At 47.8% G+C, this 18,796-nt stretch overlaps 6 protein-coding genes and 1 long non-coding RNA gene across 12 annotated transcripts; 4 read left to right on the forward strand and 3 right to left on the reverse strand.

Moving 5' to 3' along the window:
- Window position 1: 1 nt before the first annotated feature.
- On the forward strand, window positions 2–6,125 carry LOC136197935 (NPC intracellular cholesterol transporter 1-like). Its single transcript, XM_065987817.1, has 21 exons — window positions 2–169; window positions 329–585; window positions 1,029–2,190; window positions 2,248–2,501; window positions 2,562–2,659; window positions 2,714–2,825; window positions 2,881–2,941; window positions 2,989–3,117; window positions 3,174–3,356; window positions 3,409–3,523; window positions 3,582–3,661; window positions 3,723–3,911; window positions 3,970–4,250; window positions 4,435–4,553; window positions 4,610–4,748; window positions 4,801–4,874; window positions 4,926–5,058; window positions 5,117–5,190; window positions 5,237–5,394; window positions 5,451–5,564; window positions 5,616–6,125. The coding sequence occupies exons 1-21, from the start codon at window positions 122–124 to the stop codon at window positions 6,027–6,029; spliced, it is 4,194 nt and encodes a 1,397-aa protein (XP_065843889.1). The 5' UTR covers window positions 2–121; the 3' UTR covers window positions 6,030–6,125.
- Window positions 6,126–7,047: 922 nt separating this feature from the next.
- Window positions 7,048–8,601, reverse strand: LOC136197974 (uncharacterized). 2 transcript variants are annotated; one of them, XR_010672645.1, is made up of 5 exons: window positions 8,334–8,601; window positions 7,977–8,107; window positions 7,808–7,926; window positions 7,433–7,561; window positions 7,048–7,369 (listed from the first exon to the last, which is right to left on the reverse strand). It is a non-coding gene; the product is annotated as an uncharacterized lncRNA (long non-coding RNA). The 2 variants fall into 2 exon arrangements; XR_010672644.1 differs by having other exon boundaries at window positions 7,808–8,107.
- On the forward strand, window positions 7,953–8,971 carry LOC136197969 (splicing factor 3A subunit 2-like). Its single transcript, XM_065987870.1, has 6 exons — window positions 7,953–8,116; window positions 8,176–8,294; window positions 8,361–8,470; window positions 8,518–8,567; window positions 8,617–8,826; window positions 8,878–8,971. The coding sequence occupies exons 1-6, from the start codon at window positions 7,991–7,993 to the stop codon at window positions 8,908–8,910; spliced, it is 648 nt and encodes a 215-aa protein (XP_065843942.1). The 5' UTR covers window positions 7,953–7,990; the 3' UTR covers window positions 8,911–8,971.
- Window positions 8,972–9,017: 46 nt separating this feature from the next.
- On the forward strand, window positions 9,018–11,237 carry LOC136197946 (conditioned medium factor-like). The gene is made up of 3 exons (XM_065987834.1): window positions 9,018–10,619; window positions 10,677–10,871; window positions 10,924–11,237. The coding sequence occupies exons 1-3, from the start codon at window positions 9,033–9,035 to the stop codon at window positions 11,140–11,142; spliced, it is 2,001 nt and encodes a 666-aa protein (XP_065843906.1). The 5' UTR covers window positions 9,018–9,032; the 3' UTR covers window positions 11,143–11,237.
- LOC136197956 (phospholipase ABHD3-like) lies at window positions 11,021–12,959 on the reverse strand. The gene is made up of 9 exons (XM_065987849.1): window positions 12,594–12,959; window positions 12,424–12,539; window positions 12,314–12,374; window positions 12,221–12,266; window positions 11,975–12,087; window positions 11,731–11,913; window positions 11,617–11,680; window positions 11,398–11,563; window positions 11,021–11,352 (listed from the first exon to the last, which is right to left on the reverse strand). Exons 1-9 carry the CDS (start codon window positions 12,923–12,925, stop codon window positions 11,171–11,173), a joined length of 1,263 nt encoding a protein of 420 aa, XP_065843921.1. The 5' UTR covers window positions 12,926–12,959; the 3' UTR covers window positions 11,021–11,170.
- LOC136197959 (elongin-A-like) lies at window positions 12,494–14,728 on the forward strand. The gene is made up of 11 exons (XM_065987852.1): window positions 12,494–12,928; window positions 12,989–13,099; window positions 13,161–13,226; window positions 13,296–13,626; window positions 13,682–13,819; window positions 13,877–13,931; window positions 13,980–14,022; window positions 14,072–14,173; window positions 14,236–14,323; window positions 14,377–14,469; window positions 14,526–14,728. Exons 2-11 carry the CDS (start codon window positions 13,025–13,027, stop codon window positions 14,597–14,599), a joined length of 1,065 nt encoding a protein of 354 aa, XP_065843924.1. The 5' UTR covers window positions 12,494–12,928; window positions 12,989–13,024; the 3' UTR covers window positions 14,600–14,728.
- A 455-nt stretch (window positions 14,729–15,183) lies between these two features.
- On the reverse strand, window positions 15,184–18,750 carry LOC136197964 (uncharacterized). 5 transcript variants are annotated; one of them, XM_065987861.1, is made up of 12 exons: window positions 18,148–18,750; window positions 18,044–18,104; window positions 17,943–17,990; window positions 17,796–17,876; window positions 17,226–17,743; window positions 17,082–17,175; window positions 16,741–17,026; window positions 16,353–16,688; window positions 16,225–16,294; window positions 16,119–16,160; window positions 15,979–16,062; window positions 15,184–15,911 (listed from the first exon to the last, which is right to left on the reverse strand). In XM_065987861.1, the coding sequence occupies exons 1-7, from the start codon at window positions 18,215–18,217 to the stop codon at window positions 17,008–17,010; spliced, it is 891 nt and encodes a 296-aa protein (XP_065843933.1). In that variant the 5' UTR covers window positions 18,218–18,750; the 3' UTR covers window positions 15,184–15,911; window positions 15,979–16,062; window positions 16,119–16,160; window positions 16,225–16,294; window positions 16,353–16,688; window positions 16,741–17,007. The 5 variants fall into 5 exon arrangements, with proteins under 5 accessions (XP_065843933.1, XP_065843932.1, XP_065843934.1 ...); XM_065987860.1 differs by having other exon boundaries at window positions 16,225–16,688; XM_065987862.1 differs by having other exon boundaries at window positions 15,979–16,160; window positions 16,225–16,688; window positions 18,044–18,089.
- Between the last annotated feature and the right edge of the window lie 46 nt (window positions 18,751–18,796).

Genomic DNA, 18,796 nt, shown 5'->3' on the forward strand with positions numbered 1-18,796 from the left:
AGAATCCCGTACGGTAGGGCAGGCACGAGTTGGAACCGACGCCGATTCGTCATTCTTCAGTTACGCATCGCTCGAGCGGCCGAGAAACCACGTCAGAGCCGAAAAAGAGTGCGACAGAACCATGAAGACAATCGTCGCGCGCCTAATCGTCCCGTTCATCGCGCTAACAGTAAGAACCGACCCCCCGCGGCATCCTCAAGCGCGAAAACAAGCGCCACGGCACCAAATCGCTCTATTTTACCATTCAAAAAGCCGTTCATCTCGCGATCGTAGACGGATCACGTGCTGAGACCTCACACACACACGCGCCTCTCTTTTCGCACTCTAGATTCCTTTTTCGTTCGCCGACGAAGGCCACTGCATTTGGTACGGCCAATGCGGTCCGGGCGCGCAAGGCATCGTCAACTGCGCCTACAACGGCACGGCGAAACTCCTCCGCGAGCAACCAAACGGCGTCGAAGCGCTCGCGAAATTGAAGGACTTTTGTCCGAATTTATACGAAGGAAACGACACGCGTACGTGCTGCGATTACAATCAGGTCATGGCGTTGACGACGCAGATGAACGTTCCCGAGCAATTTTTCAGGTATGGGGGTGGTCGCGTTGTTTGGGGTGGAAGGGAGGGACCGAATCACGCCACCGGAAAGAGTGGTAGCGAAGTCGACTTTCAGTCTTCCCATATCACGCCATTGAGAAATGGGGGCGATTGTCTAAGATTAGGATGTAGGTTAGAATAGCCTTTGGTACCCTGTAGCACTGCGTCGAGTTGTGTCGTAATCTCAAGTTTACGAATTTGCGGCTTTTGGATTTCCGTCTCCCGAGTGTCACACCACCCGAAGAATGACACTTATTATTCACGGAAGATCAAATTAGAGAGGAACCTTATATAATATAATTAGGATGTAGTCAGTAGAAAATGATGAAAAGTGAAAGCCTTAATACAGTCAGTTGTGACGTAATTCAACCATACGAACCTCCCCAATACGTTTATGCATTATTTCTTATTATTATTATTTTCTTCTCCTCTAGTCGTTGCCCAAGTTGCTGGTACAACTTCCGCGACGTCTTCTGCACGTCAACCTGCCATCCGCAGCAATCCCTCTTCATGGACGTCATAAAGACGGACTGCTCGAAAAAAGACGAACCCGCCTGTCAAGTGACTCACGTCGACTTCCGCCTCGACGCCACCTACGGCAACACGGTCTACAACTCGTGCCTCTACGTTCAATTTCCCTCCGGTCAAGAACGCGTTCTGAGCACGATGTGCGGCTCTCACACGGCGGACACGTGCACGCCTCAAGACTTCTTCTCCTATCTCGGCACGACGAACAACGGCTTCGCTCCCTTTCAAATCGACTTCAAAATCGAGAAAAATCAAACGTTGCCTACGTATACTCGACGCTCCTATCGATGCAACGAGACGCTCAACGGCACCGATTGCGGCTTCGCGTGCGCGTGCGTCGACTGTCCGAGCGCCTGTCCGCCGCCTCAACCGATCCCCGCCTCCAAACCGTCCTTCGAGATATATCACATCGACGGGATTCTATTTATTATGGCGTGCATATACGGATCGTTCGTCGTGATATTTTTCATCGGAGTCGTTATTTCGTGTGTGGTCAAAAGACTCAATTCGAGACGGGAAGACGAGGAGGAGAATTATGTTTCCTCTTCTCCCTACGGCGCCGTTTCGAATCCGTACGCGGCGCCGCACGAAGACGTTCAGCGTCTCCTGGGTTCTTCCGGATCGTCGGTCAACGGCGACGGCGACTCGTCGCGTCGCTCCCTTTCACCGGAAACCGAAGAAGAGATCCTGAATCGTGCCGGTTGTCTCGTGCGAATCGGTCTCGTCTTGGAGGAGAAACTGATGCTGTTCTTTCGCTGGTGGGGTCAGCTCTGCTGCGAGCATCCCTTCAAGGTGATTTTCGGTTCGATCGTCGTCATCGGCGCGTTGACGTGCGGCGTTCTGCGCGTTCAAATTACGACGGATCCCGTCGAATTGTGGTCCATGCCGACGAGCGAGTCGAGACTCCAGAAGGATTATTTCGACGAGCACTTTGGGCCGTTTTATCGAACGGAGCAGGTCATTATCACGGCGCCGAACGTTTCCGGATCGGAATATCTCGTGCAGACGGGGACGAATGTCTATAAGGTTTATTTTGGATCGGCTCTTCAGAAAAAAGTGTTAGATGAGGTAAGAGGTGCAGCCCAATAATTATAAGATATTTAGAGAGATGGGTTTTCTTTTTAGGTTTTTGATTTTCAAGATCACATCATGAACATTGTTGGCAACTATACGACGGATAATGGCACTGTCATTCCCGTCGGGTTGAACGACATCTGCTTTCAGCCGCTTGCGCCTGATAACGACAACTGCGCCATAACGAGCGTTCTCAATTACTTCCAGAACAATCGGACCATCTTCAATCACGTACGCGGTTATCACGCCGCCGGGATATTCATAAAAATTGCGGATTATCACGATCATCTCATGTATTGCACTAGGTACATGTCTCCCTCTTCATTCCTCCCTTTGCTCTTTCACTAAAGAGCGCTTTCCTTTAGGGATCCGACGTCAGTCAATTCTTCGTATCTTCATGAATCGTGTCTAGGCAACTTTGGGGGTCCTGTCTATCCTAACGTAGCATTGGGTGGATATGACGGTGAGATTAGGCCGTTGGGAGCCTGCGAGACGTCTATCTTTATCTGTCTTGTAGACTCGGGCACTGTTCCCGACTATGTGAGCGCGGAAACGCTCGTTCTCACTTTCACCGTGAACAATCACTTGGATAAGAAGCGCAACGCCAAGGCAGAAGCGTGGGAAGCAGCGTAAGATTATAAACGTTAGAAAAAAAAAAGAAAAATGAAATAACAATCTCCTTAGATTTTTGGACTACGTCCAGAATTACCACAGTGACCTGATTCATATCTCCTACTCAGCCGAGGCAAGAAAAATTACAATTATTTAAACCCGAATTAATTTTATATACAGAGATCCGTGGAAGACGAAATCGATCGAGAAAGCGCCTCTGACGTCCTTACCATAGCAATCAGCTATCTCCTCATGTTCATCTACGTTGCATTTTTCCTCGGTCACATCAGCTCCGCCGATAGACTTCTCGTTAGAACCACCCTTTATTATTTTCCTTCCCGAGACCCCTTCATATATTCCTCTAGATTGATACTAAAATCTCTCTTGGCTTGGCTGGGGTTATCATGGTCTTAGCCGCCGTCGCCGCATCGATTGGTTTATTCAGTTACCTCTCCATTCCCCTTACTCTGATCGTCGTCGAAGTGATACCCTTCCTATGTCTCGCTGTCGGCGTCGACAATATATTTATCCTCGTTCAAGCGTTACAGGTGGGGGCAGAGTACTGTGTGATGCCATTGGATGATTAGGCGAGGTCTTTAGCGCGACGTCGCCGATCCCGGGGAGACGCTGGAGCAGCAGGTGGGCCGCATTCTCGGTCGAGTTGCGCCGAGCATGCTATTGACGTCTATTTCCGAATCACTCGCTTTTGGATTAGGTAGATTTTCATATTAGTCACCTATAAGGATTTCAGTTTTTTTTCCTGTGTGGGGTAGGGGCTTTGACGCCTATGCCGGCTGTGCGCAATTTTTCGTTATACGCAGCTGTTGCAATATTTCTGGACTTTCTTCTACAGGTTAGTCTATCCCAATAGATATTTTGTATGTAATCGTAACATCTTATTGTTTCTATTTTAGGTGACCTGCTTTGTTGCTTTGCTGTTTCTCGACACGAAGCGACAGCAGAAAAAACGCTTGGACATTGCGTGCTGCGTCAAAATTAAATCGGCCAATGACTTGCAGTCCCACACAAAAGGCATCGTCTATCGTCTCATAAAGAAATACTACGCCCCGTTTCTCATGAATGGCATCGTACGCGTCTTCGTGGTAAAGAAAAAAAAAGAGCAAGAGAAAAATAATCAACTTTAATTTTCTCTCTTCTCAGATGGTTCTTTTTACGGGACTTTTTGCAGCCAGCATCGTCGGCATGATGCACCTCCACGTCGGCTTAGACCAGAAACTTTCATTTCCAAAGGATTCCTACCTTCAGGATTACTACAGCGACATGGCGAAGTATCTCAGTACGGGCCCTCCGCTTTATTTCGTCGTCAAAGGCGGCATCGACTATCGGAAGCCGGAAGAACAGAATAAAATCTGCGGTCTTCCCGGATGTAACAATAATTCCATAGTGCAACAGCTAACTCATTATTCGGAGATAAAAGACTAGTAAGTCACGGGAGTGCAGAGTCGGGGAGGGAGCGAAAAAAAAACCCGTGATTACCAAAGTAGTGGTCTCGATTACGTAGTGAAGATATCCTATTGAATTAAATAAGCATATGAGGAATTGTCGGGGCTCTGGGATTTGGATTCTATTAGGAGAGCTCGTCCTTATGCGTTTTCTCTCTTGTAGTTCGACGATAGCATTGGCGCCGAATTCTTGGCTGGACGACTATCTGTCGTGGGTCAGTCCCCAGTCTCAATGCTGTCGCGTATTCAAAGACTCTAAGGACTTTTGCTCGACGTATAACTGTAAGAGTATATCGGTTTGGTGTTAGGCGCCCCCGTGGACTTGGCGTTTTTTACAGATCCTCTCAATGATCCCAATTGCACCAAGTGTCTTCAGCCGAATGACCTCCTCACCTGTTTCAGTCCGCACGAGGATCAATTCATGCACTTTCTAGACTTGTTTCTGAAAGATAATCCCAACGTTCACTGTGCAAAAGGGTGAGTCCGATGACGTAGGATCAATGCCAAAGAGACAATGTCTCGTTTCTAGTGGCCACGCTGCCTATCAATCAGCCGTCGATTTGGGTCCACTTCCAAATAAGACTGCCAATCAGGCTATAGAAGGTAGGGTATTTTTGATTTGTTTAGCTTGAATTAGAATGCCCCTCCCTTTAGCTACTTATCTCATGACGTATCACACCGTACTCAAAGACGACACCGACTACATTCAAGCGATGAAAAGAGCGCGAGAAATCGCGCAGAATCTTACTCAATCTCTAAATGGAAGCTCGAGCGTTTTTCCGTACAGGTAAAGGCAGAGAGAGGGAGGTATTACTAATACATTATTTATTTGGTATTTTCTCTAGCGTTTTCTACGTGTTTTATGAGCAGTATCTTTCTGTGGCTCCCTCGGCTGCATTCAATTTGGGCATCTGCGCTGGTAAGGCCTTCTCCCCGCCCCTTGCCGTTATTTATTGGATTATTAGTGGCAATCTTTATTGTGACATTTATTCTGCTCGGCTGCAGCGTCATGTCGGCGTTCACTGTCACCCTAACCGTCGCTATGATCGTTGTGGATATCATGGGAATGATGTGGGCGTGGGGAATTTCCTTCAATGCCATATCCGTCGTCAATCTCGTCATGGTAGGCCAATATGGGAGAGAAGAAAAGGGCATTCTCAGTAATTATGTCTAATTAAGGCGACGGGAATAGCGGTCGAATTCTGCGCGCACATCGTACGCGCCTTTGCGCTGAGTCGCGCCAAGGGGGCTGAAAGACGAGCACAAGCAGCACTCTCAGAAATGGGCTCATCAGTAAGAGAAACTAACACTTGTGTTCCTAGACTCGAATTTTTTTTTCTTCAGGTTCTCAGTGGAATCACTCTGACCAAGTGCCTCGGTATCATCGTTCTCGCCTTCTCCAAATCTCAGCTCTTCGAAGTTTTCTACTTTCGAATGTACCTCGGCATCGTCGTCTTCGGCGCGACGCACGGCCTCATCTTCCTCCCCGTCCTCCTCACCTACATCGGCCCATCGGCCATGCCGTCCCCCGAGTCCGTTTTGAAGAATTTACCCGTCGTCGAGCGACGACAGCGATCTCCGTACTCGCCTCGCTCGGGAACCAGCCCACTTATTCATTCTCCTACGAGGGTTCGTAGTCCGCCGGCGTCTTCGCCGCCGCGGATCCAACCCTCAGAGACATCGGCACTTTATCCGAAGTTGCCTCAACCTGCGGAAATTCCGCGAGAGCGTTCGAGACGCGTGCAGGCGGGGCAATAGACGTTATGGTATTCAGCGAAACTACTTGGTTGTTTGCTGTGCTTATTTTTGTCTACCTAAATAATGAGGTAAGGCTAATATGATGTATGCACTTAACGCACTTTACGTGTAGGCACGTGAGCGCGGGTGTTGCGAAATTTTTCGGCGTGGTGCCTTGCTTTCGGCTTTTGCGTTCTCGAATCGCGTTTGCGGCACTCGGTATGTGACTAGTTCATCGCGTTATCGTTTATACGTTCGTGATTTGCGTAGGGATTCGATCGCGAAGTCGATAAGATCGTTTTTGCCCGTAAGAAGTCGACTTAGCGAAATGCAACGAAGCAATGAAGCTTCACGTCGTCGTCCGGATTCGAACGATGCGTCTACGACGTGACTCGCGCTTCGCAATCGGTAAGAACATTGAAGGACCCCATAGTGGGGCCCCACATGTACGGCGAAGCTCCCAAGACGTCGTTCCAACTCCCAGTGCATGACTGCACTCTAGTCACCGTTTCGTTCAATTCGCTGTGGTTGTTGGGGTCTCTCTTGGTTTTATTTTCAACGTACCGTGCGGCGTGCTGCAATCGATTTCATGCTATTCTTTTTTTCTTTTCCTAGGGGATGCTCCTTGCTTGCAAACAAAGTGCCTCTGTTATTTTTATTTATTGAGTTAAATAAGACATCTATGTATCTAAGCACCTATTTACAAGGTATCGTTTCATTGATTTTTCAATCACGTGCACATGTTTAGGTTGCTTTCTGCCATTGGCTCCCGGTATGCTCTTGATCAAGCGGCTGCGCCTACTTCTTTCTTTCTATTGTCAAGGTATATACTTATTGATTTCCCCGCGTCAGTTGTTTTATCGTGTAGTAGTTCCTCCAATCCGACGAGGCAGACGAAGCCATCCCTCTGTGGCCAAGAGCGATAAATAGGCCCTACCTCTGCAGAGGCTCTAGAGTTGCCTCCCCGCGTAAGGCTGAGCACTGGCGGGTAAATCAGTGACGCCCCTTGGAATTGCACCTGCGAGTGGCAGCTGGGATGTCAGTCCACTCGCAGGTGCAATTCCAAGGGGCGTCACTGATTTACCCGCCAGTGCTCAGCCTTACACGGGGAGGCAACTCTATAGCCTCTGCAGAGGTGACGCCTATTTAACCTCTTGGCGACCGAGGGATGAACTGCGTCTGCCTGCCTCGTCGGATTGTGTGCATCTGCCTCGTCGGACTCAGAGAACCACTACACGACAAAACAACTGATGCGGGGAGAATCAATAAAAATACTTCGACTGTGCACTGGCTCATCATCTGTAGAGACGTCGTTTAAAAGAAAAAGATCACAGAACGCGCACTCACTTCTTGCCTTTGCCCTAATTAAGAAATAATAATATAATAATAATAAAACAATTTATGCGGAAGCTATAAGATAATACCTTGCAAACAGGTGCTTAGCGCGGGAATGGCATCTTCATCTGACTTGTTGGATTGACAGAGGCAACTTCAGCTGATTTCAGCAATGGACTGAAAACACCGCCCCTTTGACTTTCTCAGAAGCTCTTGCCCTAAGAACAGAATGGCACATAAAACGTCAAAGCGAGGGGGAAGGAAGAGAGAGAGAGAGAGCGCGCGAGAGGTTCCCAAAAGGAGGCCCACGCACGTGGAATTCAATTCATCATTGCGCGCGCCGCGTGATGAAGGCTAGCCGCATTGAAAACCAAACTGCGACTAGCTACGCGCACGAATTTGCCCCCCAGACAGTTAAAACTGGGTCCCCATTACGATGGATCGCATTATGGGGTCCCTCTTACCGGTTCCGAAGCGATTTACATCGCAGGCCACGTCGTCTGGATTCTAGAGACATCAGCGTAGCATTTCGCTGCCTCTGCTAGCTTTCTTCAAAGCAGAAATCCGCAAGACACCCTTCCACCTTTTTGAACTTCGAGAAACAAGCATCCCGTATACTTAACGGCAACCTACCTGCGCACGCTAAAATGGACTTCCAACATCGTGCGGGTGGCAAAACAGGCGGAGGCGGCGTCGCGTCCGAAGCGGAGAGCAATGTAGATCGTCGAGAGCGCCTGCGCCTGCTCGCGCTCGAAACCATCGACCTAAACAAGGCGAGAGACTCCCTTCGCGAGGAAACGAAAAGCGGAAATGGACGTTTCTCGCGATTTAGGACCCCTACTTCATGCGAAATCACTTGGGAACCTACGAATGCAAGCTATGTCTCACACTACACAACAACGAGGGAAGCTATTTGGCTCACACGCAGGGAAAACGCCACCAATCGAATTTGTACGGTGGAAGGGGGCCCGTATAATAACACTGAATTACCTCCAATTTGACGTCTTTCTTCATTAGGGCGAGAAGAGCAGCCAAAGACGCGCAGGACGCTCCAACCCAGCCGGCTCTCGATAAGCCGAGAGTCGACTATAAGAGATTTGTCAAAATTGGTCGTCCTGGATACAAAGGTACAGCTCAAATTACAAAATTATCAATTTTAATACTAAGCGAATAGTTACCAAGCAACGAGATCCCGACTCTGGCCAGCATACTCTATTATTTCAGGTATTAGGTTTTCTGATGAATAACGATTTATTTTATAATTGCCTTATAGGTGGATTATCCTGAAATCGCCGAGGGCGTGATTCCTCTTCATCGTTTCATGTCGGCTTACGAGCAAAGGCTCGAAGCTCCAGACCGAAGTTGCCAATACGTTTTATTTGCTGCCGAACCTTATGAAACGATCGGATTCAAGGTTCCGTCTAGGGAAGTCGACAAAGGCGATGGCAAGTGTTGGACGCACTGGAATCGTGACACTAAACAGGTATTGAAATATAAATCGATAATTTTTATTTATTCGTACCTTTTTGTCTAGTTTTTTCTCCAGTTCTTCTTCAAGACGCCGTGAGACGAACTTTGCTTAGATTGTTTCTCGTTCTAAATACAATAGAAAGTATGTGCACGCGTTATTCCTACTCGTGACTCTCTCTTATCTATCATCACGTGCATCACGTGCATCGGTGCAAGGTCATGAGACGTACCGTTTTCCTTCTTCTCGTTCTCGTTCAATTCTCGTCGATCGACGGGGCGCCTTGCGATAGGAAGCCCCTCATGGGACCGCCCGAGCATTTCGATCGCTATCGCGCCGCATCGCCGTTCGATTCGACGACCGATTCGAGATCGGTTATGCTCAAGAAAATCGACCTTCTACCGAACGATAAATACGAATCGGATTTTCACGTGGACAGTGGCAGCTATTTTACGCTCGCTCTCTTGTCGTCGAGCGAAGACGCTCTTAATCAATTTAAGATCGTCATTGAGGACCCGGACGGGGCCCCAGTTACGCCCTCACTCACCACGAACGAAGAAATCGCCCTCGACGGTTTTGGCGTGCCGACGATAACGTTTGCCGTCACCGAACCCCAACCGGGCACGTGGAACGTCCGTATGACTCGCGTAACGGACGAAAACAACGCCGCTGATCTTTTGACGGCTTACATCCTCGTCGGTGTCCCGGATTCGGTGTACATGCAAACCGGACTGACGTCATACGATCTACTCGTCGGTGATGTGGCTACATTCAAAACGCTTCCGGTCGACGCGGAAGGATTACAAAATCGAAAGACGGGAGCGTTATCTGACGTTAGCCCAAATGCAAAATTTGACAACGCTCACGTGACGATTTACGAACCCGACGGGGACGTAATTCAAATGAGCTTAGAAAACGAAATGCGCCTTGATTCGGCGACGAATCAAAGCGTTCCCAGTGGGGTGTACGAAGGAAATTATAAGGCGGAAATAGCTGGGTTATACAAGGCCGTCGTTTCAGCGCAGGGAGACGTGCAGGACGGCGAAAAAGAGTTTGATTTCGGACGCACGTCTTGGCTACTATTCAACGTCGTCGAAAAAAGCGTAGAACTGACGGGAAAGGCCAACATCGACGACATCACGTTGGAATCGGACTGTTTAGATCAACTGCATTTGGGCATCAACGTCGGCGTAAAAACGACGAATGGGGAAAGCTACAGGGCGTACGGTGAGGTCTGGGGAAAGAGTCTCCTAACGGGAAAGGACGTCCCTATTGGCTGGATTAGCGGAATAACCCAACCCAAGCCATTTCCCTTGCTAACCGAAGCGATACGACTACGCATCGACTTGTCGTACCTCGTCAAAGCGTTGGCGCGTCCGCCGTTCACGCTGCGCAATTTCCGCGTCGAAGAGACCGCCACCTTCATCACAGTTTCCAAAGCGGATAGCATTGGCATTGACGTCACATTGACGCAGTCTACGTCGCTCGTTAGCATTCTAAAAGGAAGGGAGAAATTTCGAACGGGATGCGGAAAGTCGAGCGTTTCCAACGCGACCAAAGCGACGGGAGACGGACCCATCGTTCTCGCCCACGGCTATTGCGCTCAACAAAACTCGTTTCCCCTCGAACACTTTACAAATCCCGTCGTTTTTGAAGACTTTGGCAAATCGCGTTACACTGATGAATACGCCGTATTACTTTGCGATTTTACCAAGGAATACGAGTCTTTCAGTATCGTAGGTCATTCGCACGGGGGTCTCGCGTCCGTTCACCTCTACACCTACTACGAAACCGGCATCGATAGAGCGGTACGTTCCACGACGTCATTTCGTATTATTTATCTATTTATTTTGAATTAATAATAGACTGGGGGACGTTTGGTGCAAAGTGTCGGGTCCCCTTACGGCGGCTGCCCCCTCGCCGGTCTCTTGGCTGTAATAGGAGATATATTGGGCATTGGGTGCGGTGAAAATCCTGATCTCACTTATAACGGTGCGACTCGCTGGGCCAAACTACTTCCCGAAGAAAATCAACAAAACGTCTACTTCTATACGACCCAGGTAATGCTGACTAATCATCTAGGAGTTCATTCATAGTGAGGATTTATTTTAGTATGATACGGGAGGGCTGATTAACTATTGCTTACTTCCTGCCCAAGCTGTGCTTGGCTGGCCAAACGACGGTATAGTCGAGACGTCGAGGACTCAGCTTCCGTACGGCAACTACGTAAATCACAAAAAGGGCGAATGTCACATGAAGGGAATGAAATGGCCGCCGCAGGCGAAAGATCCCGAAAGAGCTCAAGAGATCAATGCCGCAGCGGCGCGCTGAATTGACTTTGTCTCTTTCGAAAAACTTATTATGAATTAAATGTCTTTGGCGTGTTCTCTGTAAAACAAGTGTGCGCGAATTGCGCTAGAACCTTTTCCGTTAGAGTGATCCCCGTTGGGAAAAAATCCTCCGTGAAGCCGATGTGTCCGCCCACTTTCGTTTTCATTAGAATCAAGTAGGGATTCGTTTGAAAAACGTCAGTGGGTATCGCTACGAAAAAAATAATCATTTCAGTTATTGATTTTTTTTCTCTACCGTATCCGGGCGAGAATGGGTCGTCCTCTGCATTCAATGCCAAATATGGGACTTTGATTTTAGCCATGGAAGCGAGAGGAGTCGCTTCTCTGTAATATTCCTGCCACGATGCATATCCATACATTGGACAAATGATACGACTATCTATCTCCGTCATGGTCCTTGCCTATAGAAACAAACGTTCTCTAATATGACTCTAATGCAGGGAGCTCGTTCCACCTGGAGGCCATAATCCAAGTCAAATGGAAGTCTATCCTTATTAGCGTCGAAAATTTTTCTATGTCTAAACGATATCGTGTAATTATGAAATTAATTAGGAGAATTCCCTTTGACCTTCTATAAAGTCCTCTCGTTTTTAGAATGAGATACGTCCCCGCTGTCATGTGAGTAAGAGGTGCTTCGATCGTTTCCTTCGACCGAAATAATTCGTAGGGCATCGATATGACCATAGCACCGGCAATAGACTTTTCCTTAGCCTCGGAGCCCAAGTGACCCAGATAGTGAGTCACTTGAAGACTAAAAGTCACCACTAATTATTTACCCAAGTCTCGTCGTTGTACGAGATTTTTTTTCTTACGCTCCTAATGATATCCCTACTAAAAATATTTCCGACGTAGGGAACTTCTTTGCTATGTGATTGTGTATGGTTCGCACGTCCTCGAACGATGTAGCACAATAGGTTCTAGGTGTCTGAAAATCGATAGTCAGCCCCCCGAATTAACGTACGTTTTACAAAGCTTGAGATTGCTTAATTTTCTTTTCTGGCAAAATTGATATAAATCTAGCGACTGATGATTTCTAACCCCCCCTGACACGTTCTTACCGTGAGCGGCGTATCCTGGTTGCCTCGTTGAGTCAAAATAACGCAACTAAAAATATCAATACAAATTAATTAATTAATTAAGTAAAAAATCACCCGTATCCTTTCTCGATGACTGCAGCGGCAATATGCTGAGCATAAGGCTCTTCGCTTCCACCTAAAAAAACACTTAAAATAGCTAGCCCTTAGGACTAAGAGATACTTGCCTGTAACGCCTGGTATGACGACTACGATCCGGTCACGCCCACGTAAACTTCTTGTTCCCTTTTCCGTTATCCAATCGATGCAGAAAAGGCCGCCGTCTGCGCCCGAAAGCGTTTCCCTAGTAGCGAAACGATGTTTCGCGCGCTCTCGTTCGTTAGCGACGCTTCGATACCTCGAGAATTCGATCGACGGCGGCGTTCGTTGAAAAATGCAGCGAACGATCGTTCGCGCGTGTCCGCCCGCCGTCCAAATTGTCGGGTAGAAGGTCGCGAACATGGCCGGGCAGTGGGCTCGCAGAAAGCGCTCGATTGGCGAGCGCGAACAGTGGATATCGGGTTGGTGTACGACGAATGTGACGTAATACGAAGCGTAGGCGAGCGCGAACAGCGAAAACAGGGTGAAATACAGCTTATCGGACGTCGTTACGATGACGGCGAGATGAAAGAAACCGAGGACTAACAATACGCGTACGTTGTCGCTCCTAAGCGCCATCGGCGGCTCCATAAGGTCGAAAATTCTTACGGGCGAGAGAACAGGGCGGATCTCTAACGCGCGCTCGGGGACTAGGATTTCGGGCAGGATCGACCAGGTAGACTGTCTAAAATGAATGAAAACGAGGAAAAACGAGTTCGGAGGCTGCAGAGAAAGCTCGAAGAGGCCGTTCGAGGAACAATCAATGTAAGAAAAACAAAAGGAAGAGGAGCCCCTTTGATCTCATTCACCGTGGGGTGGAGAGCAGACTTCGAAAGCGGTACACTATCTCAAAGAACTAGACAAGATTCCTATGACAATAGAAATACTTCAGGTAAGGATATAAATAGAAACGTGTCCTGGTATAAATACTAGCAATTTCGATATGATTTCTTCTCTAAAGGCAACCAGTATAGGAAAGACCGTAAACAGCGTGCGAAAGCTCAACGTCGACGCGTCGCACGCCGCCAAGCATTTAGTGAAAAAATGGCAGGCGATTGTGAAGGCCGTAGCGGCGGCGACGACGGCGGAAGACGGTGGTGGTAGTAGGGCCAGGAGAAAAGACGAACCGGCGCAGAAAAAGAAAAAGAAAATTATGCCAACGCCCGTCGATGTGCCCAGTACGAGTTATAGGCCACCTACGACTGTCCATTCTTCTCGTCTGCCCCCCGCGCCGCTGCCGCCACCGCCGCCGCCGCCTCCGCCCCCGCCGCCGGCCAAATCAAAACATGCAGGTAATTACTTGTAAGTATATACATTTTTCAATTAAAATCGACTTTTTATGTTCAGCGACCTTGGATGCTGATTTTTCAGTGTCGAAGCGAGGACGATCGGTCGTCTATTCGGGGAGAAAGAAGACGCGGGAAGTGCAGACGGTGCAGAGCCTCTTTGAACTGAGCATGAAAGTTCTCATGGACAATATCGACTGTATATGAAAAAAAGCGGTTCCACTGAAAACCATTACTTATCAATGTTTTTTTCTAGCTCTGCACGAAGTGGGAGGAACGCCTTATTTCGTTTTACAGCCACTACTTCAGAAGTAATCTTGTTATTAAATAATTTATCTGTTTAATTCGTATTTGTTTAGATGTACTCCTGTTCAACTGTATCATTTGGAGGACTGTAATCCGGTTAGAAAATTCGTTTTCTCCCCCTCCCTCTATCTTATAGTTCCCTTAGCACTTTCTTGAGGATACGGATGGCTTGTGGAAGGGCCACTGTCAACGTGACTTCAAGAAGTTCTCTCCAAAGGAAAATCAGACTTGGAGAGAACTCTACGTGGTTTGTTTATACCCAAATATATTACCATACGTGATTACTGAAGGAAGTGGGGTGGGGATTAGGAAAAGTTTGAAGAACGCGAGGAGAAATTGAAATCGTTGACGGCGAAAATCAACAAAAAGAAAATGGAACACGAAGAGGAAATGAAAGGTGCACTTCGTCATAAATCATTCAAGACAAAAAATGAACCCGGAGTCATTTAGGAAAACAGGTTAAACTTGCCAAGGCGACCGCCTTGAAACCGTCGCGCGGTTTCGGCTCAAGGCATTCGCCGTATCCGGCTCCCAAACCCCAAGGCAAGTCAAAGTCTTACAACAATCGATTTGCTATACGAACGGTTCTACTTTCTCAGCTCCGCCTCTGATGGCGAAAGTGAAGCACATGATCATGCAGCAGAAAAAGCAGGGAAGATGGACGAGAAAGTAGTGATGTAGCCTACGATGTACCATCTGTACATACTTGTGTGTATTATTTATATGAATTGCAGTAGTCAGAGGAGGACAACAGTACTGTAGAGCCTTTGTCTATATACTAATAATAGTACTTTCGACTTTTTTTTGTAGTGTAGTTTGTTCCTGCGCTGGTCTGGTCTACAGTCTCGTCTAGGAGTCCTTCCCGTCTAGTTCGCTTCCTGGACTAATAGGATGCGCTATTCTTAGTTTTCCCTTGGGGCCTCTCTATGGAACCTCTTTCTAATCGTTGTACGTCCAGTTCTGATTAACCTCGGGCCTAATACCAATGTGTACCTGATTATTAGGACGATCATGACGTAGAGAAGCTTTTTGAGTTGGCAGATCGCTGAGGAGTGATCGCTACGGCCCTGCATCTCGCGAAATCGGCCCTACACGTCGTGGATCTCTGTCTTGCGAGGCTGATCGTGTCCTAATGTTGCCGCTGCACTAATACAGCGTTCAAAAGATGCAAATGAGAGCAAATTTGTCCAGTATCGGAGCGACGAGCAGATTTGAACGATTTGACAGCGCGCGCTACGTCGCAAACCAGACTCCCGGTTAATGACGTCAACAAAATGATATTTCTACGGCGGCTAGTACAAAACGTCAATTAATCATGCAGCCTAAAAGAACTACGTGGCTTAGCTAACGATAGAAATAGCAGCCACGAGATGCAGCAGTTTCATTGAATTAGGAAGTGACCCATGATCAGCAAACGTGCGCTTCCTTATATTTTTAAGAGAGTTAGGTTAGCACCGCATTACCTCTTCCATAGACGTCATCATTCAACCCCATGCGGAATTCGATTCAAATTGGTGTATTTGCAAAGGAAACCCTTTCCCTGGCTCATTTCATCTGACCAAAAGACGACTTTGATTTTTCCGCCTTTCGTCTCCTCGTATCTGATATCAGCACGAGGTTTGGTCACTTTCATCATCGCCGCCTTTTTAGCACTGTTGTGGTTTGGTGGCCACTTACCGCAGAAAGCGACGTAGTTCTCCTTTCCAGAGTCATTCTTGCACGGTCCAGATTCTTCTTCCTCGCACTCTTTGCACCGCAACGACTCATTCGATTTCTCGCACCAATTCTTCTTCCGCACTTCCCCTATGATCTGTAAGTAGTCGCGCTTCTTTTGCTCGACGACCGAGCGACTGCATACGCCGGTGTTGCAGTCCCCCGGAGACGTGTCGAGGTCGATATATGGGCAAACAATCGTCGCTCGCTCGCCCGGCCTAATAAGAAAAGTCCACACGCATTTGACCATTTTAGGATAAAGGCGACCGAACCTAAACAAAAAGTATAAGTATAAGAGCGGGGACTTGGTTATCTTTTTCCCCCTCCCTTCTCCCTTACACTTTCGACGAGTTGATCGTCTCTTGTCTGTCGTTGAGATGAGCCTCGTAAAACGGTGCTCCACTTCTTCGATAGGCAGGACATCTGACAAGAAGACAACTTCTTCTACGGCTCTTGCCTTTCTTTGGGAAAAATCTTACGATCCTCTGAACGTCTTTTCCATGTGATAACAGACGACGAAACTAGAAGCGAGAAATGATTTGTGTGTGCGAAGGAAGGAATTAAGGGGGGTGTACATGCACTTACTGGTGCTGAGGGGACTTCTCCGAAGTCGCAGCAGCGCCCACGTCATTGCGAGAAGACGGAGAACGTGCATCTGGACGTCGTAGTGTTGGAGGCAAAAAGACCTCTAGCGTTCTAAGTACTGTATACACCTCTTAGGTCCAGCGCTGCCGCCTCCCCACCGATAACGCAGCAGACAAAGAGTAGAAGAAGATTGGGTTCGTAGCTCATCGACGCCATGGCGCGCGTTGGCTGACTTTGCGGGCGGCCAGCTGGCTTTATAGGTGAGCTCCGCGCCAGTGATGTCAAGGGACAATCCCCCGCGTGCGTATGATCGAGGCGTGCTGCCCACGTGTAGAAGGAGTGGAGAAGATAATTATCTGTTGACTTTGTCACTCTTCCAGATTGCGGTTTCGCGCTCGAACGCTAAAATCCCAGATGACGAGAGGGCGACACGTCTGGAACTGAAGTGACAAAGTAAGTGCTACCTAAAAGAATATCCTGTCTTCCATCATTAGCTTAGGACTTGGGTGGGCTTACGCTCATTGTTTTTCCTGTGCAGCCAGTCTCCCGCGTACTCGTATAACCGCTGAGTCGACACTTCGTAAAAATAGACGATGACGAAATAGTACATGAACAGATAGATATTCAGTCAATGGAGAGATTAATTTATAAGCGCAGTAGTGGACTGTGATATAAAATAACTGTACTGTACTCATGCGTTCCATATAGTGTACATGCGTTGTAGTCAACTTAATACTCGGATACCTATTGCCTGAATACTTTCCTTAGTCGAATCAAATATCATCAGAACCATCTTTTACCACTAGGAATGGAATTGCGTACTGGCCAATATTGAAGATTAGTGAACACGTACGTACCCACAATCCCGCTTCAAATAGTCAACACGAGAGATTTTATTTTCATTGGCCGCTGACAGCCATTTTTCTATGACGTCTTGACGCCGTTTGAGAACTGGAAACGGGACAGGTGATAAATGTAATAAAATATCAGGTATGTCTTACCACAGGGATTAGGCACTCCACTGCCAATACTTCTCGGACTAACATGTTTAGAATTAAAAGGTCGATTCAAATTGACATATTTGCAAAAGAATCCTTTTCCCTGCCTCAATTCATCTGACCAAAAGACAACCTTTATCTTTCCCCCCTTCGTCTCCTCGTAGCTGATATCAGCACGAGGTTTGGACATTTTGCTCGACGACCAATTACCACAAAACGTGACGTAATTATCCTTTTCCTTTTTACACGACGACGACGACGACGACGACGCGGATTTCGTCATGGTCATGCATTCGTTGCACGAACTCTTCCCGACGCACCGATCCTTCTTCACTTCGCCGACAATCTGCAAATAGTCGCGATGCTTCGTATCGACAACCGAACGACTGCAAACGCCGGCGCCACAATCCCCCGAATAGGTGTCGAGTTCGAGCGTCGGGCATCCAATCGCGGCTCGCTCGCCCGGCTTTATATAAAACGTCCACACGCACTTGACGTTATTGGGATAAACGCTGCCTAGACTAACAGGAAATAAAAAGGTTGTTCGGGAAATGAGCGTGCGTGGTCGCCTACACTTTGGTTGAATTAATGAACTCCTGGACGTCATTGAGATGCGTTTGATAGAGAAGCTTGGATCTCGAATACACAGGGCATCTTTGTGTAAGAGAACGCTCTCACGTCTACTTTCGTTGCTTTGACTATATATATGTATGTGTTTACTTGTTCGATCCTTTGAATTTCTTTGTCATGTGGTAACAAGCAACGAAACTGAATAGGAAATGCAAGTACTTGTATTTGCGTGCAACTGAGACGACGGTTACCTTCTAGGTAAGTCTAAGTTCTCGGTGGTGGACCCGTCACCTGATTCTAGAAATAAGGAAGCTAAGGAGATGAGGAGGGGGGGGGAGAGCCTCGTTCTGTTTACCTTTCGGATCTTGCGCTGCCGCACTGGCGGCACCAAGGCAACAGACGAGGAGGAGAGCAATCTTGCACATCGCCGGCTTCGCGCGTACGTGGAATGATTACAGTAGACAAATCGGGCATTTATATGCAAAGGTTCGACGATGACGTATTTGGGGTTAACCCCAATGCACCGCGTGATTTTTTGACAAGGGTGTGGTCTCCGCTGACGTTGCGAAAACGTCGGAATGAGTTTAGATTAGAAATCGATGCATTGGGTGGATGCTCGTACGTTTTCTGTTCAACGGTTCCCTGCATTGGAGATCGTTGCACGGTGAGACAAGGAGGAACTATGCGGTTTTCTTCTCTCTCCCACTCATACTAGAGATAATCTGGTGGGGCCCTCCCACGGCCTAAGTCGTTTACATGCAAATTCTGTGGCATTTTTAAGGCACTATTCAATGTGCCGAACGCTCCTAAGCTGATTATTCGACGTACGGGGGTGGGGAAAGACCGTTTTTTCCGCTTTCGCTTCTTTTGTTAGCTTTCGAAGCTCTCCGTTGAAAGCTAGTCACCGTGACGCATCTGAGAGTTTGTTCTTCGTCTTCATGCGGTGTCGTTTTCGAGTCTGTTCCAATTTGCGGTGTTGAGAACTTGTTGCCGTCAGGTCGCGT

The sequence above is a fragment of the Oscarella lobularis genome, chromosome 18 (genome assembly GCF_947507565.1).
Source record: "Oscarella lobularis chromosome 18, ooOscLobu1.1, whole genome shotgun sequence".
In the NCBI taxonomy this organism is placed as follows: Eukaryota; Metazoa; Porifera; class Homoscleromorpha; order Homosclerophorida; family Oscarellidae; genus Oscarella; species Oscarella lobularis.